The sequence below is a fragment of the Sus scrofa genome, chromosome 9 (assembly GCF_000003025.6).
Source record: "Sus scrofa isolate TJ Tabasco breed Duroc chromosome 9, Sscrofa11.1, whole genome shotgun sequence".
In the NCBI taxonomy this organism is placed as follows: Eukaryota; Metazoa; Chordata; class Mammalia; order Artiodactyla; family Suidae; genus Sus; species Sus scrofa.
In genome coordinates, this window is record NC_010451.4 from 51,960,410 (window position 1) to 51,982,999 (window position 22,590).

The 22,590-nt window shown below is 50.8% G+C and overlaps 2 protein-coding genes across 8 annotated transcripts; one reads left to right on the forward strand and one right to left on the reverse strand.

Annotated features, from left to right (window-relative positions):
* Window positions 6,904-16,788, forward strand: NRGN (neurogranin). 5 transcript variants are annotated; one of them, XM_021063063.1, is made up of 5 exons: window positions 6,912-7,060; window positions 9,416-9,587; window positions 15,061-15,287; window positions 15,544-15,561; window positions 15,977-16,788. In XM_021063063.1, the coding sequence occupies exons 2-3, from the start codon at window positions 9,573-9,575 to the stop codon at window positions 15,280-15,282; spliced, it is 237 nt and encodes a 78-aa protein (XP_020918722.1). In that variant the 5' UTR covers window positions 6,912-7,060; window positions 9,416-9,572; the 3' UTR covers window positions 15,283-15,287; window positions 15,544-15,561; window positions 15,977-16,788. The 5 variants fall into 5 exon arrangements, 3 of the variants coding, with proteins under 3 accessions (XP_020918723.1, XP_020918722.1, XP_020918721.1); XM_021063062.1 differs by having other exon boundaries at window positions 7,042-7,060; window positions 9,392-9,587; XR_002335709.1 differs by lacking the exon at window positions 6,912-7,060 and adding an exon at window positions 9,206-9,223.
* Window positions 14,168-22,475, reverse strand: VSIG2 (V-set and immunoglobulin domain containing 2). Of its 3 annotated transcripts, none has more exons than XM_021063059.1 (7): window positions 21,465-22,475; window positions 20,909-21,072; window positions 20,109-20,316; window positions 19,129-19,287; window positions 18,097-18,216; window positions 17,852-17,996; window positions 14,168-14,646 (listed from the first exon to the last, which is right to left on the reverse strand). In XM_021063059.1, the coding sequence occupies exons 1-7, from the start codon at window positions 21,529-21,531 to the stop codon at window positions 14,418-14,420; spliced, it is 1,092 nt and encodes a 363-aa protein (XP_020918718.1). In that variant the 5' UTR covers window positions 21,532-22,475; the 3' UTR covers window positions 14,168-14,417. The 3 variants fall into 3 exon arrangements, with proteins under 3 accessions (XP_020918718.1, XP_020918720.1, XP_020918719.1); XM_021063060.1 differs by lacking the exon at window positions 14,168-14,646 and adding an exon at window positions 17,047-17,233; XM_021063061.1 differs by lacking the exon at window positions 19,129-19,287.

The window sequence follows — 22,590 nt, forward strand, 5'->3', positions numbered from 1 at the left end:
CTTCATCCATGATCCCCTCTTGGGACTCCCACAACCACCTGTGCCTACTCTAGCCTTATCAACAGAATCCCAAGTGTGGAACTTTCCTGTCGTTTTGATCTGACATATGTTTAGCAAATCATAAACCTAGCTCAGTTCCACTGTCCTGTTCCAGGAGAACAGAAAGTGCTCTTTCTTCCTTAAGAACCAGCCTGAATACTCTTTCACTTCTGAGGGACATCTGCTACATAGGATCGTGTCTACAGGACAGAACTTTGACTCAGTTTCCTAGGTGTATGTGAACACCGAACACCTATGGGAAGATCATTTAAATGCCTTAAGGCTTTAGTGTCAAAGGGACAGAGTTGTTTTACCTAAAATGCCTTCTTTCTAAGCAGCAGGAATATTTCCACTAACAACCCAATCCAAAAACAGCCCATGTTCTAGCACTCCCCACCCTCACCCCACTCCAACACACGATCCCACAGCAAGCAAAGCAAAAATAACAAAAGTATATCAACCCAAATAACTACCAGTTCTTACCTCATTAAAAGCAAACATGCCACACAGCTACAGAATAACCGAAGTTTGTAGTTAATAATCCTCTGCTTTTTGGTGTTTCAATCTGACCAAAAAAGGGAAAAAAAGTCAAACCAAGCAAACATCACTTCCCAATGTGAAAGCCAGGGTTCATTTGGGTAGAACCACTCTCATTTTCACATAGGGAAAGACAATTGACCGAATGTCCAAATTCCTATGTCATGATCCAATCAGAGGGGCGTGTGACCTGCCTTTGATGTTGGCTGGTGCCCTAGAGGAAGTTTTCTCTTGCAGATGGCCTGCCACAGGCCCTACAATGGCTGCGTTCCAATATCTGTTCACCTATATCTGGGCCATATTGGATGACAGTCCACGAGGGCAATTCTGTCAATGTCTCCTTCCTTTTGAAGTCTAGGTAAGAGACCTATCCATGCTAACACTAACTGTTCTCACAGAAGCTCACACGAAGATTCAATAGATGATTTTTGTTAACACCATCCTCAGTCAGATGGCTGATCTGGGTTGGTTTAATGAAAGTGATGGGCCCTTCATTCCTAGTGAACGACACTGGCAGGCTCGTGTTCATCCACCCAAGAGGCCATTGGTTGGGTCTAATGGGCAGAAGTCATTAACATACAAACTTTTTCAAGGAAACTAGGGTCAACTACAACAGAGTACCCACCCAATGAAAGAAACTTCCCACTTTTAAAAATCAAAGTAAACCCCTCCAAGGTTGTCAATGGAAAGAGAATATCCGAACAAAAAAGGCAGCAAGAGGAGTTCCCACTGAGGCTCAGCAGTAACAAACCTGGCTAATATCCATGAGGACTCAGGTTCTATCCCTGGCCTGGCTCAGGGGGTTAAGGATCTGGCGTTGCCTCAAGCTGTGGTGTAGGTCAAACACACAGCTAGGATCCAGTGTTGCTGTGGCTGAGATACAGGCTGGCAGCTCCAGCTCCAGTTCAACCCTTAGACTGGGAACTTCCATATGCCGAGGGTGCCGCCCTAAAAGAAAAAAAAAAAAAAAAGAAAAAGAAAGAAAGAAAAAAGTAAAAAGGCAGCAAAACCATAAAGCTGGACTCTGATCTCCTGAGAGCCATTTCCTCATAAGGTCCCTCACTGATGGATGCTGCCACCCGGTTGGCCATTGAGCCTTGGACACTGGGGTCTGAGTATACAATTCTTCCTTTAATGTGCTTTTGCATAACCAAGACAAAGTTGAAATGCTTAACCAAACTAAAGGAAGGAAACCATAAAACAGAAATAGAAACATTAAACTAGATAAACTGGTTGTAAGTAAGTTTCCTTCCCAGGCTGGCAGGCCTGGTCTTGTTCTGTCTCCCATGCTCCTACCATGAAGCGGGGCCATTCCAGAAAAGATTTTCATGGAACACGTGTCCGAATGTCTCAGCTCTTCAGAATGGAAGCTCTGAGACTGAACTTCAGACAGATGAGGAGTTGCCTCCCGATTTATGGCCCGACTACCAAGTTCTTAGTGAAGACATACCTGGGCCTCTAACAGAATCATGGCCCACTGCAAATTAGGTCATGCCTGACCACAGAAATATGCACTTTTCTTTACCCTTTGCTTCCTCTAGATGATATTCATTCACCCCCTTCTTCATCCAATCATTCAAAAAATGTTCTTTGAATATCCACTATATCCCAGACATTGTAATAAGGCTACAGTGGTAAAGAAAACAGCACCAATCTCTTTCCTTTTGGGGGGAGAAGGGGTTGTTTTTTCTGGGTTTTTTGTTTTGTTTTGTTGGCCATATCTGTGGCATACAGAAGTTCCCAAACCAGGGATCGAACCTGTGCCACAGCAGTGATAATCCCAGACTTTTAACCTACTGCACCACCAGGGAACTCCAACTAATCTCTTTCTATATGGGGTTTCCAGTCTAATAAACATACAATTGAAAGATAAGTATGAAAGAGTCCCTATATGTCAGAAACACATACTTGAATATTTATGACAAAATGGTAATGGGGGAATCATACAGAATATAGATTAAGTAAGTTTGGTCATGAGCTGAGACTTAGTGAATGTGAGTCATGGGTACAGTGGAGCTCATTATATATACACTACTTGCTTTTGCATGTTTGTTTGTTTATTTATTTATTGTCTTTTGTCTTTTTAGGGCCACGCCTGCAGCATATGGAGGTTTCCAGGCTAGGGGTCCAATCAGAGCTGTTGGCCTACCACAGCCACAGCAACTCAGGATCCAAACTGAGTCTGCAACCTACACCACAGCTCACAGCAACACTAGATCCTTAACTCACTGAGCAAGGCCAGGGATCGAACCTGAGTCCTCATGGTTGCTAGTCACTTTCGTTAATCACTGAGCCACAACGGGAACTCCATGTTTTGTACGTGTTTAAATTTTTCTAAAGCAAAACAGAGGGTAAAAACAAACCAAAAAAAGTATTAATACAAGACAATAGTCTCTAGATACCAAATGAATGACAGCCATGGCCAGTGGATCCAGATCAAAACCACTGCTCCATCCAAGCTCTCAGACCAGAGAGTGTCAGCACCAAGAAGCGTGAGACTGGGACACTGGCCTCACACCCTCCAAGAGACGCTCTTCAAGAGAGTCTCCCGGGAGTTCCCATCGTGGCTCAGTGGAAACAAACCCAAGTAGTCTCCAGGTAGATGCAGGTTCAATCCCTGGCCTCCCTCAGTGGGTTATCAGGTGTTGCTGTGGCCGTGGTAGCGTAGGCCAGCAGCTGTAGCTCCCATTCCATCCCTAGCCTGGGAAATTCCATATGCTGTAACTGTGGCCCTAAAACAGAAAAAAAATCGTCTCCCTGTCCTGGATAGGTGTTTCCCCCTCTTCCATAAGGTAGACAATGACAAGGAGAATGGCCTGCGTCCACTGGACACACTCACTGGTAGGACCAGGAATCTATTTTCTCTGTCCAGCAGAACCACAAAAGGAAAGAGGGTCTTTAAATTGACCAAGGAAGAGGGTAAAAAAAGCATACCCCAAGTCTTTTTTTATAAAAACCAATTAAAACAAGCAATTGTTTGGACCAAAATTGAGGTGGCTCTTAGATTTGTGTTAGAGTTTAAAATATTATCCAAACAGTGGTTTCCTTGTTATAAAAGTGATGATGTCGGTGCAATGTTTCCAAGGTGGGATCTGAGGCCCAGCAGGTGCACACGCTGCTTAGCCATCACTGACTTTTATTCACAGGGAAAGGTGGGGAAGCACCCTGAGCAGGGGGAGGTGGAGTACTGTCAAACCAGCAAATGTTTGGGGCCATACAGGAACAAGGAGCAAACCACATCCAGGGCTTTGAACTCCACTGAGACCCTGAGTAAAACGGTGTGGAGGCGGAGGAAGCAGGGACAAGGGGCAGGTGTGTCAGAGCTCCAGGGAACAGCAGGGCTGCAGAGCAGGCGTGAGCACATAGCTGGTGTGACCTAGAGGTCCAGGAGTGCTCCTGTGACGTAAAACCCTGGGTGAGAGGCAGGAGGCTGGGATTGCTGGGCCCTGGGCCTTCCTGGACTGGGAAAGCATAAGCTAACAGTGACACTAAATGCAGGGGATGTCTCATGACATGGTCCTTCTGCACATTCTCAGCCCCTCCACTACTCTGAGTCCTAGTCTTCCTCCAAACCATCCTCCTCCAGGAACTCTCAATTATTTCCCCACCTCTCAATTCTCATAACACTTACTGTCTGCATCATTCGTTTGGCATCTAGCATTTATTACTTTAGGATATATAACTACATCTCATGCATAAAAATATGCAGATAGATATATACATCAATATCTATATATACACACACACATATATATATCTACATACATATACACTTTATCCGTAAGACCCTAAGAGCCAAGAGAAAAAAGACTATGTGTGTTTTGTTAACCACTGTAACCCATTCCTTTCAGCCCAGTACAAGTGCTGGGAATCCTAGAGGTGAAAACCCACAGTATTCAAAGCTAGAACAGCTGCATTTTAGTCCCATTTCTGCAGTTCACTAGAGGTCTCATACCGGACAAGTTGAAACTGACAGCACGAAGGGCCTGAACCTAGCCAGAACACAGACTGGAACTTGAACCCACGTGCTGGGACTCAAACCCAGCCAAAACCCAACCTGGGACTTGAACCCACGGTTTTACATTCAAGTTACTCACCCTGTGTTCGGACTCACCAAGGATCAGGTTCTTTAAGTCTCTGAGCAGAAGGAATTCAGCGAGAGACAAAGTGATAGGCAAGAAACAGATTTACTAGGATAGGACGCTTGTAAGAGATGCAAGCAGGCAGGCAAGGAAGCTCTGCCCAAGGATCAGGTGGGCCACAGTTTTATCATCCAAGGGGAGGGGGGGCTGGAAAGGCCCGCCTCTTCCTTTCTGGGAGTAGTAGCTCCTCCTTAGTATCCGGTGAGGTGTGTATTCAAGTCAGCTGAAGGGAGGTCCTCCAACTCCTGCCCCAGGTCTGAATCTGGATGCAGGCCTCAGCCCATCCCCCACCCAATGACCTGAGGCAGCTCTCGCACCTCCACTAGTTAATAAGCAAGGCTGCCTTGTTCTGATGGTTTTCCTGAACTTACAGTGGGCTCCCAACATCCCCCAGGTTTCCCTCTTCATCCATGATCCCCTCTTGGGACTCCCACAACCACCTGTGCCTACTCTATCGCTGTCAAAGTCATACGTCACTTAACCTTTCTAGACCTCATTTCCTGTGCAGAAAAAAGGGTTAAACATACTAATCCCTCCTTACACAGTTCTCAAAAGCACAGATTAAACTGTGGATGTGAAAGCACGTTTTAAGTCTACTCAGTTTGAAGCTAAGGTTATGATTCTGTTTTGAGTTTCATCCAGACTCTTCCATTTAATGATGGTGTAGCCTTGTGCAAATTCCTCAACCCCTAAAAGCCTTTGCTTCCTTATCTGTAAAATAGGAAACAGAATGCCTAACTCACAGTGTGGTGGTAAGAATTAAATGAAATCACACGTATAACGTGGCTAGAACAACACAGCACCTGGTGCTCACTCAGAGGTCCTCACCGCTTCCCCCCAACTCACAAGTGTGTCATGTGAAGCTTTCTGTATCATGTCCCCATCAGCACCCTGCACACAGCACAAGTTTAAGAAATATTTACTCCTGATACAGCTGTTAATGAGAATGATGTTGATGATAACACCTAGCAACTATTAGTAAAGATGACCTAATGGTTGCCTAATGCCCAGCAAACCTGACTTTTATTATTATTATTATTATTTATTTATTTATTTATTTTTTTGTCTTTTTGCTATTTCTTGGGCCGCTCCCGCGGCATATGGAGGTTCCCAGGCTAGGGGTCGAATCGGAGCTGTAGCCACCGGCCTAGGCCAGAGCCACAGCAACGCGGGATCCGAGCCGCGTCTGCAGCCTACACCACAGCTCACGGCAACGCCGGATCGTTAACCCGCTGAGCAAGGGCAGGGACCGAACCCGCAACCTCATGGTTCCTAGTCGGATTCGTTAACCACTGCGCCACGACGGGAACTCCAAACCTGACTTTTAAATTCGAACACACCCCTGAGCCCTGGACGTTCCCCTCTTGCCATTATGACATGTGGGGTGAAGGTGGGAGGAGGCCTCCGTCTGGCAGAGGCCCCTTTAAAAATGTACCCGGGTTCCTCCTCTGCCAACCAAGTTCTAAAAATATTACTCCAGCAAAAGCTGAAATATTTGCAGAGAAAACTGAATTTCCTGCTACCCTCACCCCCTCCACTCAAATGGGTAAAATCCTGACCTGAGAAGCCCCCAGATCAGCTCCACCAAAGGCACAGCCTCCTACTTTCCACCCCCGCCTCACCATGGAGTCCCTCTGTGGGCTTGAGCTGGGATGTTATGTTCAGACAGTACCCACTCCAGGGAGGGGAAGCCACAAGTATTGGCAAATAGCTTGCCATGTGCCTTGGCTTTCCTCTCTGCTTACGAGGACCAACTCTCTCCAAATCCCCTTCCATCTGTCCCAAGAAGGATCTGTATTGGACCCCAGAAGCTTGCCACTAATCCATCTTTTATCCTCTCTTTTGTCGAATCATCTCCTCCTTGGCTGGCCCTGCCTTCTATCCTGTGCCCTCCATCTCCGTGCTCCCTGCTGGGTCCACCACACCCACAGGCCCCAGCTCCCTCTCTAACCTGGCCCTCCCTGCCTTCCTCTCCCTTCCAGGCCTGCTGCCATCCTTCTCCCTCAACTGTGGGGGCCAGCGAAGACAGAGGAGATGTTTTGAAATCTGAAGAGTCAAGGAGGATAACTGCAGCACCGAAGGCCAGCAGGTTAACAGGTAATACTCCGAAGGCTGACGTTGGCACCAGGCCTGAGGCCAGGCAGTCTTCCACGGCGAGTGTCATCTGGTCTCGCAGAGTGAGGTAGCCTGCTGCCCAAAGCAGCCTGGCCCAGCATTCCACGGTGCTTCTGTCCCCTTTCCTTGTTCATCTATTCAAGAATCAGAGGTTCAGTTTCACCCGGCCGAGCTCGCTGACAAACTCCAGCCACCCAGTCCAGAAAAGGAACCCCTTCCCAGGAGAAGTGAGTGCCCTTAATGCATGGTGGTGAAGGGGTCCGCTCCTGTGCATGTCTTTGGATGTCAGTGTGCCCACAGTGTGTGGCTCTGTGGATGTGTGGACAGTGTGTTTGTCTGTGTGTAGGTGTCAATAAATGGGGCCATCCGTGTTGCTGCTCCTGCCTCTGGATAGTTGAGTCCGTGGGTGTCTGTCTTCCGATTCTGGCCTCTGCCTTCTGTCTACCTTTTCCTCACTCGGTGCCTGCCCATCCCCCAGGACAGCACTGAGGCCAGTTCTGCGTAGGCGCCTCAAGAGGGCTGTGGCTGAAATGGTTTGGTTTTGTGGCTTGAACTGACAGTTGTGTATCTGTTCTCCCTTGGGCCTGGTGGTATTCAGAGACATCTTGCCCCACACAAAGGTATTTTTTAGGAAGAGGAAAGGGCTGTGCTCCCTGTGTGGGGGTGCATTATAAAGATACCCCCCTTCAGCTCTGACCAGCAGGAAGAAGGGCCCAGAGGCAGCGCAGCCTGCAGAGGGATGTTGCCTAGCAACTTGGGAGACTTTACTGCAAACTCACTAAATCCCGAATTCCTTGGCTCTAATTTGGGAAGAGAAAAGCACGGAGTCCAGGCCTGATATCCAGTCTGCCCCCAACGTCCTCCTTCCCTCTCTCCTCTGGATTCTGGAGTTGAAATCCAACAAGAATTAGCACAAACCAGGGTCCTAGAGACACCCATCAGACAGGCAAGGGCCTGAGTTCCCAGGACATCTTGCCGTTTGGTGGAGGTGGAGGGTATGGAGGATGTGCCAGAGACAGATTGGGGAACAGATTTTCAGTTACAAGGGTGGGAGGGTCCCAAACATGCCAGGAGAGACACCTTACACCCCAGGATCCCCAGCCAGCATCCAGCTTGGCTTGGGGGCCCACACTGGCTAACCCTGTTCCCAACCTGAATGGCCATGGGAATTTCCCTCCCATTCATTTTCCCTTTGGCAAGCAAAGCCCATGGCCCGCATGTTTAGGTAGGAAGCATGTTACAGTCCCGCTAAGTAGGACTGGCCAGTGGTTGAGCATTCGCAGCAGTGCTGTTCCAACAACCCCTGCTCCAACCAGAGCCACAGGGCATTTTTCCCCTCCTCCCTCTGCTTCAGTCAAAGGACCTGAGCAACAGTTGTCCTTTCTTCCTACCCTTTTCTGAGACCTCAGCTGAAAAATACATTCTTTCTGGTTTTCTCAGAGATGTCCCACCCATTTCACGTACCACACCACACTGCTGGCTCTAGCAGTCTGACAGATTGGGGGAGTTTGGAGACCACGAAAGTGGCAGGCTGCTCCTCCATATCTCTCGTCTCAAGCCTCTCACAACACCCACATTCTTCCTCCATCAGGAACCCAAAGAACTGATGATTTCTGGTATTTCCCTACACTGGAGTTGAGGGTATTTTTCTTCTCCCCAGGGGCAAGGGTGGGAGTGGCCAGTTTTTATCTGATTCAGAAGCTGTGTATCAAGAGCTTGGGGAGAGTCTGGTATGGGGAGTGAAAGAGAAGGGGGTTTCTCCCATCAGTATCTATGCATAAATGCATACAAAATGGGTGTTGTGATTATTTGATTTTTGTCTGGTGCAGGGCACATAGAAGGATGGATAGATGATAGATAGATAAATAGATAACATAATGTAGACATCTCGGGTAGGGTAATTGCGTGTGTGTGCGCATAACGGAATCTGCGCGTATCTGCACAGTGTGTGTACAGGGTCTACGTAGTTGTTTTTGCAGACTCTGTGCCTACATGTTGAAGAAGTGCTCGTTTTAGTAAACCTGGGGAGTATCATATATGGGCAGGTGGGGCTCGTGCCGAGAGCTTTTCTGTTTAAATGTGCCCACCACCTGGTTGCGTGCTGACACCTTCTCCATTCCACAGCAGTGATAACCGTACTTTTCAACAAGTCTTAGGAGGGCATTTCTTTGAGGACTGAGGGGGAGGGAAGGTAGAGGGCGCCATATCTGGGACCGTAGCTAGGTTGTGGAAGTATGGGGTGGGGTGAGGGGTGCGTGGTTTTCTCTGTGTGGGTTGGAATGTTGTTGTGCCCAGATGCGAGTGTATTTGTGCACGGGATGTCGGGGTCCTCCTTCTGCCTGCGCCGGCATACATCTGCCTGGCAGTCTGCCGCCTCAGCAAGCAAGGGGGTGAGTTTGGGAGGATGCAATGTGTAGGAGGAATGGATGGAAGTGTGTAGGCAGAGGGGTTGGGGCAGGAGCGGGAGCGAGGCGGAGGGAGCAGAGAGGGGGCGTGGTCCCCCTAATCTCCCCACCCACCCGGCCAAAAGCTTATCCTGATTGGCTTCTCTGCCGCAGAGCTCAGGTTACTTTCTCCAGCAGAGCGGAGCGCGGGAGAGAGGACCCGAGAGCTGAGCGTCTGGTTCAGCGCGGGTCTGCGGGCTCTCCACCGCTTTAGAGTCCGCACCTGGCACCTCATAGACCCCCCACTCCCGCCCTGCACCAGCCTCCGTTCCAGCCAAGGACCACTGACACCAGCATGGACTGCTGCACCGTAAGTTCCAGGGCCTGGGGGACCCGCACCCAGCTTGGTCTAGGGGAAGGGGCACCCGAGAAGCCCCTGGAGAGCGAGTGAAGGGTGAAAGAGGGTGCAGAAGACCTAAGAGAAATAAGGGTGCCTGCTGAGACACAGGGTGGTGGGTGATGGAAGGCGTCCGCCTGACTTGGAAGCCAGGAAAAATGCTCCCCAACTCGCGGGGGCGTCTGGGCGCCCATCCGCCAGGCAATCTGAGATGGACTGGGAGCTCAGCAAGGCTTTGCAGCAGGGAAGCTGCAGGTTAGAGGAGAAGAGGAACTTCCCCCCAGGAGACGCTGGAAACCTCGCCTAGCGAAGCTGCCGCCACTCCTTTCCGAATCCTTTGCCCTGGTTTTCGGCCCCCACCCCATTTTCCATCCCACTGTTGCCGCCGTCGGTGGGCGGACAGGATGACCCTCGGGACCCTCGCGTCCTGTACAGTGTCGGGTGAAATAGTTCATATTGACGAGCTTAGTAGTGATGATGGGCAGCAAAAGAGCCTAGTCCGTGCGGTTCTGGGAGGGATTGGCCCAGCCTCCAACACCTTCTAGCCCTGGAGGGGGCTGGGTGAAGTGACCGCGAGAGAGCCCTGCTGGCGAGGGAAGGAAGTGTCTGCAATTTGTCAGCGCCCACACGGAGACCTAACGTCAAAGCAGGTTGCTGTTAAGGTACTTGGGTATGAAAGCGCCTGGCAGAGGATCCGGCTCCTGGCACTAGAGGAGTACAATAATCATACATACATACAATTTATTTGTTTATTTTCTTATTATTTTTAGCCCCTAGGTATGGAGAAAACCCTACTCTATAAAGTCCTTATACTCTCAATTGGTTGGTCATCCCAGCGAATGATACAAGAGGTTATGAGTTTGTCTTCCCCCCACCCTCCACTCTATGGATTACAAAAGGAAAAACAAGATTTAGAAGGAGACAATAGCCTAGTTTAGAAGAGGTGAGACTTCCCTAGGTCTGGGTACCAAGAGGCAGAAAGAACTTAGGGGCAAGCGGTTGTGGTGTTGTGATTTTAACTCTTACTAATACAAATAATAGTTGTCAACTTGTGAATTCTTGTCATGTACCTAACACTTTATATGTAATCATCACAGCAATCCTGAGAGGTAGATATTTTCCCCATCTTACAGATGTGCAGTCTGAGATTTAGAAAGATTAAATGATTTGTCCAAGGAGGCAGGGCTTCTAAGTGTGGAGGCAGAACACGAGCTTTCTTTGATTCCAATAGCTGTACTTTAACCTCTCCTATAAATATTTACTACATTTCCTCATTATAAAGGTAATATGCTCATAACAGAAAATTTTAAAAACTAAAGTATAAAAAAAGAAACATGTCAATCATCTACAATCCCATCCCTTGGAGAAAGAGCATATTTTCTTCCAGCCTTTCCCCTCCATTTGTTATTCTTCAAGAAGCAGGCTTGGGTTGTGAAAGGAGGAATGGGCTCTTAATGGAGGTTCCAGATTCTTCACCCCCAGCCGTGTTTTACAAAGTAGGGAAAATAAATGGATGGTGGGTTCTGGATATGAATGCAGGGGAGAGGAAATACTGCTGAGATGGTAAGAATGATGCAGAAGGGAAGGCAGGCAGGGGAAAGAGGTGAGAGAGTGAAGAATCCGAGAAGCTAGCGAAGGAATGTAGCTCCTCTCTGCTGGTTCCCGCAGGACTAATTAGGGTAAGATGTCAGGTCCCTGCCCCGTAGGCTCTGGTTTGCCCTGGACAATGCTCTTGAGTGCCCATGAGGCCATGTTGAGGGATTGGTAAACATGGTTGGAATAAGTGCCCCCTAAAAAAAAAGGGGAGAAGCTACCCACCCAATCAGTACAGAATAGGTAAATACACAATTATCCCAGTGGCCCAGCGCCCTGGGTCACCTCCTCCAGTGCATTCTGTACACAGGAGCCTTCCCCTTTCAGGTCCTGTCCTAGGTCGGAGCAGGAGAGAGCACCATTGTCAGACTGTGCAGGGGGGCAAGAAGAGATAACAGGGGCAGAGGGCTGGGACAGAGCTGGGGCTGAGCATCTTCCTACCCATCCCCATTCTGTGGAGGGCTGCGCTTAGTGCTGGGAGGAAGCTAGGACATGCATCTGGGCGGCAAGGGACAGGTCCCTCTTTACCTTCCATTCTGGGACTCTCCTTGCAGACTGTCTGACCTGGTGCTTGGGCGACACCTAGTCCTGCCTTATTTCCTTCTTTCTCCTTCGTACAGACACTCAAATATAAATGAGAAGAAGCAAACAGATCTTTTTTTTAAGCGCAGGAGCTGTTGATTCACATGTACCAGTTGCCAATTTCCATAGTCACATATATCTGACTTTCCTGAATTAATATAAAAAGGCAAGGAAACATTTTTTGGGATCTTTTTCCTTTTTTTCCTCTTTTTTTTTTTTTCCTGGCTAATCTAGTTGACTTGGTCCAGCTGAATGCCTAGAAATAATTAATTGCCTGCCCTGAGGCAGTGGTTAACTGCACAGGTTTCTGAATCTCATCACTATTTGTCAGCCCTGTGACCTTGGGTAAGTTACAAAATGTCTCAGGATGTTTCTTGACCACTAAAATGGTGATTCAATGAGGTAATGTGCGCAAGGCACTTGGCACAGGGCGCAGCATATAACAAGCAGTAGGCAGGGATAATTCTCAAAGCTTTCAGGATTTGGAAGCTGAGGAAGACTTTATTCATCTAGACCAAGTTCTAGTTGTGGATGAAGATACTGAGACCCTCAGAAGTGAAGGAATGTGCCCATATGGGATCAAAAGCCATGGCTTGTGTTTCACCCACCAGTGCAATGTCCCCCTCTGCCTCCCCTTTCCCAGAAGCACCCCACCCACCCACCCAGTTGGTGCAAAGCTCTCAGGCACACATCACCAGATCTTGGATTTGGAAGGCACCAGCCCAGGCACCGTGACCTCTCCTGGCTTCCTTTTACTGTCCCTCCACCTCTGCCCTGAGAATTTGGCTGGAGGAAAAAGGGAGCTGACTCCAGGGAGGCGTAGAGTGTTGGGGGTGGCTCTGCCTGTTGTTCCATTCTGGATCCAGTTGCAGTGGGTGGTGACAGCAGGTGGGTCTTAGCATGTTTGGGAGAAGATACCCCTTCTTCCGCTCAACCTCTACAGCCGCTAGCCGAGGAGAGGGGGTCAAGAATGTTTTTTTGATCATTGTCCTCTTTTGAGAAGAAGCTTCACTGTTCCCTAAGAATATCCCAAGAAAGGCTTGAGCCCTGACAACCAAGGATCCCAAAAGAGTCATTTCTGTTATAGGCGAGGATAAAAGTCAAGGAGAGCGTGCTAGACCCAGGAAAGACAAAGAGTGTGTTGGGCCCCTCCGCAGCCATATTAGCCCTTTTTAACTCCTTTTAACAGCATTTAAATTAATTGTGGACACCTTGAGCACAAACTGAAGAACTCTAAAGTCTAGGAAATGAAGACAGCCTTGGGAACCATGATGAGAGGAAGCCATTTGTAAACCTGGGCTGAGGGATCTGGAATTTAAACCAGAGTCTCCACGGGCAGGACCTGGTTGGAGCAGTGACCACTGAAGCCCCACTCACAGGCATCCCACTTCAGGATTGGGTGATGGAGGGAGGGGAAAGGAATAGGACTGAATTACTATTACTACATGAGACCTTGGTCATCTCATGCTGGAGAAGCAAAACACAGTGAAAGCAGTAGAAATCCTCAGGAAGAAGAGAGAGAGAGAGAAAATTCCTAGAGGACAGAGGGTCAGTTCAAAGGAGAAATGCCTTTCTAACTCCACAGTAACCTTCTACTTCCTACCTTGCATCATCACCTTGAGTGATTCAAAGGGGCTGCCACAAAAGTTGAGCAACAAAGGGGCTGGGGGGTGGGGAGCTGAGGCCCTCTCCATTCCAGGGCCTTGCCTCTGAAATCAGTACCAGCAATTCCCTAATTCTTGCTATCCTCAACTAGGGCAGGCTGCAGGAAAAACAGAAACCTGGAGCCTGGGGGTGGGTCTTATTGCTTTTAGTCTGACCACTTTAACTTACAAAAACAACTATTCGGGATCAACTTTATTATTTAAAGGAATCATGATCGCTACCATTAAGTGAGCAACTAGACTGTGCCAGAAACTTCCTGCATTTCACATTGTTTATTCTTCCCCAGGAGGTAGATATTAAGTATCTGATTTCAGATGAAGGAACTGAGATAGAAGATTAGAAAACTTGCCCAAGACTACTCAGTTAGCAAGTGGTAGAGCTTGGTTCATTTTCTTGACTACCTTTGCTTATCCTGCAGAGTAGAGGTTAAAAATGTACTCTGGACCCTGACCTACAAGGGTTTGAATCTTCGGTCCACCAATAAGTGGCTGCACCCGTAGCATGTGGAGGTTCCCAGGCTAGGGGTCTAATCAGAGCTGCAGCTGCCGGCCTACGCCACAGTCACAGCAACACCAGATCCCAGCCGCATCTTCGACCTGCACCACAGCTCATGGCAACGCCGGATCCTTAGCCCACTGAGCAAGGACAGGGATCGAACCTAGGGATGGTTCCTAGTCAGATTAGTTTCTGCTGCACCACAATGGGAATGCAGGTTTTTAAAACTCTAATCATCAGTTTTATTAGGGATAAGCTGGAATAACAATAAAAGAGATGACATAGCTTTGTTGTCAGGACTAAGAAAGAATAACATCTGTAAAACAATGTTACTATGCCTGAGCAAGGGCAGTGGTCAAATGGTAGGCTATTGACAATACTTCCTCTTGAGTGTGGAAAGGGCTTCTTGCTCCTGCTTATCTTTCCTTTGTCCTATTCTGGAGTGAAGCCTTGTCCCGGTAACTTCTCTCAGACCATCTCCTCTCTTCCGTGTTTGAGTACATCCTGAGGAGATGCAAAATGGAGAGTCCAAGGGAAAATAGCTCCTGGCCTCTCCCCGTGGGTGGAGGGAGACTGGCTCACTGAGAGGTAAAGTCCATCTTCACACTTCTCCCAGCTTTGAGCTCCAGTGTGATTTTTCTTGCCAAGGAACTGTTCTGTTGATTCTTCTAAACCCTCTCCCAGGAATCCTGGATTCCTGAGGGCAAGAGGAAAGGCAACCACATGCATGAGTCCCAGCTGTGGTTTACTCTGCACCTCCAAACTCACACTCCAGTCAGTTGAGCAGCTCCTCTAACTGGCTGGTGGTGATGGTCCTTCCCTCACTCAGGGCTACCTGGCTGTATCCCACCTACCCGTGCACTTCTCTTGCCTCAGTTGGGAACACAGCTGAGTCCACTTGACCATGATCCTTCCTTTTTGTCCACCGCTGCCCAGGAGGGACATGCGCCACACACACACACACACACACACACACACACACACGCTCCCTTCTCTGCACTTCCCACTCCCTCCTCGCCCTTGTTTCAATCCCCCAACGCTCTCCTCCGACCCCACGGTCGCGGGATCTCGGCCCAGTCACCCCACGAGCAACCCCCTGCCCCGCCCCCAGGAGAGCGCCTGCTCCAAGCCGGATGACGACATTCTAGACATCCCGCTGGACGATCCAGGTGCCAACGCTGCCGCCGCCAAAATCCAGGCGAGTTTCCGGGGCCACATGGCGCGGAAGAAGATAAAGAGCGGAGAGCGCGGCCGGAAGGGCCCTGGCTCCGGGGGGCCGGGCGGAGCCGGGGGCGCCCGGGGAGGCGCGGGCGGCGGCCCCAGCGGAGACTAGGCCAGGTGAGGTGGGTGGGGCGCCTCGGGCTGCTGGCTCCTTCCCGACCCAGGACCCCTCAGAGCGGCTCCCCTAGTCCTCCGAAGGAGCAAGGAAAACTAAGGGAGGCTGGGGGTGGAAAGGGGTGTAGGGGGAGCTGAGGATGGGGTCCTAGAAATCCGAGATGTGCGGTGGGTGGGTGGGAGGAGGCTGAGGGTGCTGCGGGTTCAAGAGCTCACCTGTTTCTCTCCACCCTCCGTCCTGCCCCACCCCGGACTGAAGAACTGAGCATTTTCGAAGGTAATGAATACGACTCCGAAGCAGCAGGGTGGGACCCCCGAGTGGGAGAAAAGGACCAAATCCTCAACCCTTTCCCTTCCACCCGCCCTCATCCCCTCCCAGCCAGGGAAAATGCACCTGCGCCAGCGGGTTTTCTGACACTTGAGATGACTGAGGCTGTCACTGGGACACACCTAGACCGACACAGATTCGCAGTCACTCCCATTTGACTACACAACCCCGGCCGGGGCCCATAAACACCCTGCGGCTCACACACGTACCGGCCTCAGGCTCGTTTCAGTGCAGTGAAAGCGGGCGGACGGTTCCGGGTGCCCGGGACTCCCCAGTGCTCCCCGCCCTAGTTCTGGTTCAGGACAGAAGGGGGAGAGGACGTATTTGCGGGGGGGGGGTGTGCTCAGACCTTCTCTCTCCTCAGTTCCCGAACAGAGATGGATGCCGCGTCCCTTTCGCAGTGACGAGACTTCCCTGCCGTGTTTGTGATCCTCTACTTCCGACCAACCTGCCAGCTTCAGGAGCCCTCTCTGCGTCCCCAGAGACTCCCTCTACCAGGCAGACTCCGTCGAAGAGTCGCTATGTCCACGCCCTTTTAGTTAGTTCTCCAGTCTAGTATGGTACCCATTCGCCCGTCCTCCCCACCCTAACCCCAGTCCCCGCGCTCCTAAATCTTCCTTCTTTAGCTTCTCGCCCACTTCTCCCCGCACCTGCATGCAGCTCTGCCTCCGCAGCCTCCGTGCGCTTCCCGTCGCTCACTGCGGAGGGCGCCCTACGCGTTGCCCAAGGACACACTTTAAAAAAAAGTCCTTTCGTTCTGAGCGCAGCTAAAGGGGGCGCCGTGCGTCTCCGTGCTGTTCACGCCCAAGCCTGGCCCCAGAACTTGGGATCCGGTACGAGGAGAGAGGGGAGGAGGGTTTTTATGGTGTCACATACCCCTTGCTGTGACCACAAGTCCCTATTTCATACCCCAACCCCACACCTGCCTGTAATCTACCCTCCCCTCTCGCCAGTGCAGCCGAAGAGCCGCCTCTCCAGCTCTCTGCTTGTTTATCCAAACGCCGAGCGCGGGGGAGGCTCGACAGGAGGAGTCTTCCGCGGCCCCGCCCCTGCTCCGGCTGGCCCCGCCCCCACCGGGCTCCTGGGGCTGTGGCCGTGAGGTTTTTTATCTCCGCGTGTGCATGTGACTGTGCTGGGTTGGAATGTGAACAATAAAGAGGAATGTCCAAGTGTTCAGAGGGTGCCAGAGGGGAGGGGGTTGGTGTACACGAGGCCACCGCTCGAATTCTGAACAAGTTTCCTTTGACCAAGCCAAAAAGTGGGGGTGGAGAGGGGGAAGGGAGAAGGACCTAGGTTAAAACGTATCCTTGGAACCAACAAAACTTCCCACCCACAACATCCCCTCCAGGGCTTCAAGCCGGCTCTTTCCCTTACCCATTATACTCTTCGGGCCGCCTAAGGAATTTGTTATATTAGCAGAAGAGGGAGACAATATTGTACCCAAAGTCTTTAATTATTGATAATCATCCTCGGGGATTGGGAGAGAAATCACACAACCATAGGGATCTTGGACTTTGTGGTCGTCACCGTGCTGGCAGAGGGGGCCCTCTCCAGGAGTCCATTGTTAGAATCCCCCCTCACAGAAGTTTGCTCCAAAATCCCAGGTGCGATGGCATCCTCCCTGATAGATATAGGCATTTCTTAGTGAAGGCTGGTAGCACCTGTCAGAATACGCCCATCCACTAACCAAGGACTTTTCGTTTTTACTACACACATGGATTATCATGGAACTGGTTGAAATGATTCCAGGCCCCATCATCCCCCAGCACACACCTACACACAGAAGTGGCCTGAATCTAAATGTTTAATGAGCTCCTGGTGATTTCTGTTCAGGTATCTGAGGGCCACACTTGGAGAAACACTGCTCTGATCCCTATTCTGGACACCACGACTGACAGCTAAAGTGGATGGCAGGCAGCTTTTGCCTCTCCTTTCCTTACTTCCCCACCAGAAGAACTCAATTCAGCTGAATGCTCAGGACAAACTCAACTCCTGCCCTCCACAACCTGTTGACTGATAAAAGACCTGAGGAGGGCAAGGGCAGCTCATGAAAAACAAGTCCTCCACTATGTACATTTCACTCACATGCTCAAATACATCTGCTGTACTGCCACCCCCACCTCCAAAGCCCAGTGCTGGGCAGCCTTCTGCCTTGAAACACCCCTTAAGGTGCAAAGTCACCAACTCAATCCAAACCCTTTCCTCCCACCCTGCACCATCCCTCAGCCTTCCTGCTCACCGTAGGTCACTGCCCCCATATATCTCCTTGGGCTTCTTCCTTCTCTCTTTCTGGAACCTTATCAGGCAGAACACAGCAACCGACAGGAACAGCATACCCAGGAGCACTCCGATCACAGCCCCGGCCACTCGGCCTTTGGAAGAGTCTAAGGAAACACAGGCCCCTCAGGTGTAGCCCTTCCTTGGTACCTCAAGTAGCTTCATAGAACCCACCTGCCAGCCCAGCGTTTTCCTAGTATCCCTTACCAGTCACTGAGAGGGTCAGCTCACAGGACGCACTGCCCATCTGGTTGGTGGCCACACAGCGGTAAGTGCCCGAGGAGGCCAGGGAAAGATTGGTGAGAATGAGCTGGCCAGACACCTCATCTAGAAGGTAAAGAGGAAGCATCCCATCAACTCACAGTGAGCACATTTCATTTCATCCTTATAGCGATCCTGTGAAGAAGGGACTAACCTCATTTTATGAGTGGAAACTGGCTCAGAGAAAGAAAGTAATTGCCCAAGGTGACCCAGAGAGGAGGTGTCAAAACCGCTGCAACTTCTGTGCTCTTCCCAACCCTGCCTTTTCAGGGGAGGGGGGGATTGCACACACATGAGGTGTTCAGAAACGCAATGCAATAGGGGTGGTGTGCCTACTGGCTTCTGGTTGGGGGAAAAAGCCTTGATTACTGGCAACATGTTCTTTGGAGTGGCTCTAAGCTGACCCAAATGCTCTTCTAAGCTGCTTACCTTCCCTTTAGAAGGAAGAGTACATGTCAGGAGGTGATCTGGGGAGCTCTTTGGTTTGATAAAGGGTTTGCCTGGGGTTAGGGCTGGGACTGAATGTTGTACCTGCCAGGGCATTGGAGCCAGCATGAGGAGCCTGAGAAGCCAAGATTCCTAGCCAGCTCTATGGTTCCTCCAAAGAAACTGGCTAAATAATTCAAGCCAGTCCATGCTCCTCTGCCTCAGCTTCCTCTCTAGGAAATTTGGAAATGATTCATGATCCTTAACAGATCTAAAGGAATCCCTTCAAAATAGACACATGAGAATGCCCCCTTCCTTCCAGGATATCAGGAGTACATTTAGCTTGAGAAATGCTCCAGGACCACGCAGCCACAGACTGTACAGGAAGACAGGAAGGGACAATAAAAGGAAGCAAGGAAGAAGCAGGGAAAAGGTATATATAGTGGTTTGTCTCCTACCTGCAGGCTTGGAACTTGTAATGTGGGTGTGTGTAGTTTAGAGACCAGATTTGCCCAGGTCCCGAGTCCCTTCTTTGAGGTCCTGGGCCCTTACCTTGCACCATGCTGCCAGGAGAAGGTGTTGGAGAAGATCCAAGGCGGACCCAGTTGTACACTGGCCTGGGGGCTCCCTTGGAAGAGCTGCATCTCAATGCAGCAGAGCCCCCCACGAAGGTTTGACCACTCTGACTGCACAAGGGACTACTGGGGGGCACTGCAAAAATCACAGGAAGTTCCTTAGCTATTTCCAAACTTCACCCCCAGAAAGTGCTAAATTTCCTGCTTCGATACTCCTACCACATAGCGGTCCACTTCTGGTTCACATACCACTGCATCCCCAGGAAATGATGTCCACTATTGGAAATTCTGATTGTTAGAAAATTCTTCCTCATGTTGAGCCAAAATCTGTGCTAATGTAATAGCCACACATTGGTCCTAGTTCCTCCCCTCTGGGTCCACAAAGAGAAATGAAAAACCTCTCCTCCACAGGGCAGCCCCTTCAGATATTTGAATGCAGTTGGCATATACCACCTCCTAGGTCTTCTCTTTTCCATCTAAACATCCCCGTCCTTTTAAATAGTTTCTTCTGTTTGCTCATCTCCAAGTAGGCTCTAGTTTGGGGTGAGATGGACACTCTGAACACAAAGTTAGTGCTTAGTGGTCAGACCCCTTGTTCCTCTAATGGTCACTAGCCCTCCCTGCTGCCAACTTAGAAAGGGACAGAATCTGAACCACAAATGGGAGGTTCCCGCAAAGATGGAACTGTTGGGACTGTGACTCAGATTCCTTTCCATGGGAAGGGCTTTCCCTCAAACCCTTACTAGGGACCAAGGGAAGAGCCACTCTTTGGGGAGGGTGAGGTAGGGGTATGATTAGAAAATTTTGGGAAGGGGGAATTTTCCCTTAAAATTTTCCCTTGGGGTCCCCAGTGCACTTGTGAGCTTGGGCTGGAACTTGGGATATGGAAGGGTTTAGTAGGGCTGGTACAATCTTTGAGGGTACAGGGTTGGCTCATGGGTTCCCAGCCTGCCTTACCCAGCACAGTAAGGTTGATTAGCCCCAACCCATTGGTGTAGAAATCTGGAGGGTTGTTAACATGACAGAGGTAGGTTCCAGTGTCTGAGGGGCGGACATCAGTCAGTTTCAGGGTGGCCACTCCTCCTGTGGGGGGGTTCTGAAGAAGGCTGGCCCTCTCTGACTTAGAACCAGTTGGATACAGCTGGCCATTGGTGAAGTACAGGATCTGGTGAGAAGCAGAAGATACACATATGTGCCTTTTGCTGCCTGGCATCAACTCTACATGCCTCCAAAGCAAGTATAAGAGGCCCCTCCCTTACAACAGCCAGGGAAGCTGATACTCTGTAGCCAGAACCATGAAGGATTTTTTTGTCCCCAAATACCATGCCTTTCTAGGTGCTAAATGAACTAGATGCATTGCTTTCATTGCTGTTGACTAAGCATGCTCCCCATGGGGGGAGGGGAGCAAATATTCCTGGAAGAGGCAGCATTTTATCCTGTTTTTAATCACAACAGCTTAGCCTTCATGGATTTATTCACTGACACCGCAGCTGCCCTACCATAGGGGAGCTGCATGTAGGAACCATGGGGTAGGAAATTGGATATACAGGGCTGTGTATGTGGTATAAAGTCACGCAGACTGCAGTCCTAAGATCTAGAAGGAGTCCACTGATTTTTTTCATCCAAGCATACCGATCCGCAAGGCACCCTCTCCTATGCGGCGCCCTAAGGTGGGTCCCCTTTCCCTGCCTCTCCTGGCCAAGCCCGCCAAAAAACAGGAGCCGCCACCGACCCAAGCCCAGGTGCCCTCAGCTTACAGGTTGGGACGCTGAGATGGGCCTCCCGGGCTGCACGAAGCTCCACTCCAGGGCGAAGTTGTCCCCCACGGACGTGCTGTAGCTGCAGATCAGCTCTGCCGTCTTGCCCACGGGCGCGCTCAGGGGCTCGGCGGGCACCTTCACCTCCACCGCCAGCCCGGGGACTGGGGGCGCCGAGAGAGGCCGGCGGGAGAAGCGCTCAGGAGACCCCGGCCGGGGCGCCTCCCTCCCCGGGCCCTGGGGCTCAGGTCCTTTGGCTCCCTCCCTCCCTCCCTCCCTTCCCGAAGGGAGGGAGGAACCCCCACCCCGCTGGGTTCGTGGGTGAAAGAACTCAGGCAGCCCGATCTGAGGGTGTTTGTCAGGGGGCGGAAAGAAAACAATACCCGCGTTGTGGTTAAACCCGCTGGAGAGGCCCAACCTCTGCCGCCCTCTATCCTGGACCCTCCAGGCCTTCGACGTCGCCCTCCCCGGCGTCGCCCCAGCCGCTCCTGGCCCTCCCAGGGAGCCCAGCTTCTGCCCCCCAGCTTTCACCGCGGTCCGCCGGCCCCCTCCTCACCACTTAAGCAGACCCAGCCCAGCAGGGCTCCGCAGAGGAAGGACCCCGGGAGCCAGGCCATGGTCATGTCCTGCCAACTGTTGGTCCGGCTGGGTGTCTGGGTCTGGGAGAAGGAAGGGAGTGCCCACAGGGCAGCCTCCTGGTACTGGGCCCCAGCAAGACCAGCTATCTCAGAGCAAACAAGGGGAGAGGCTGGCCCTCAGGTAAGGAAGTGCTCCTCCCTCCTCTAGGCCCAATACAGGAATGTTCTAGCCTTACTCCCTTCTTTTGTCCCCTTCCCCCCCAATTTCTGAAGCAGTCTTGGGGAAAGGGCTGGGCTCATGGGAGAGGGGGGACCCCACCTCAGGGGAGGGGGATCAGAACTGTAATCGTGGGGAAAAGTGACCCTAGAGGAAGAGGGAGGCATCTGCTAATCTGAGGGCTGGCATATGATGTCACTGCTTTGGGGCCTCACACTGTGAGCTGGAACCCCAAGCCAAGACCCTATCCAACCCCTTCTGGTTCGTTATGAGCCCCTCTTCTTTTCTCCTCTGAGATTCCTTCTTTGACACTTTTATTACCACTTACTGGAGCCAGAGTATCCATGGAAACGACAATCCCTCTCCACTCCCAGAGCCACCCCATTTCATGGCCTGAGAAACTGAGATCTGGAGGAAATCCCCCCCCCCAATAGGAAATGGTGTGGCAGGATTGGAGCAGACACAGGCATCCCATCCTGTGCCAGGCTTGCCCTCCGTACACAGGGGATCATCACTGCTGGATGGGCAGATGGGTAAGGAACCAGTGGTCTGGGGGAGGGGAGCAAGAGTCAGGTTCCTTTGCCCTTGGGGAGAAAGCAGGAGATTAACTGCTGGTACAACCAGCCATGGGCACTCAAGCTCCAGCAGAAGGTCACCCATTTCGTCCTCTTGCTGCTCAAAGTGAGTTAGGGCCTCCCCAGCCTCAGGCTCTTTGTGCCTCTCCACCAATGCCTGACAGCAAATGCCCTTTTTTTAAAGACTCTAGAAGAGTTACCCTGAGCCAGTAAGCCAAGCTGGAGGCTGTGTGGGGAAGCCCTTCTGGGTCCTCAGACAGGATAGTCCTCTCTGCATCATCCTGAGCTTTTCTTGGGAATTCCAAGTTTGAA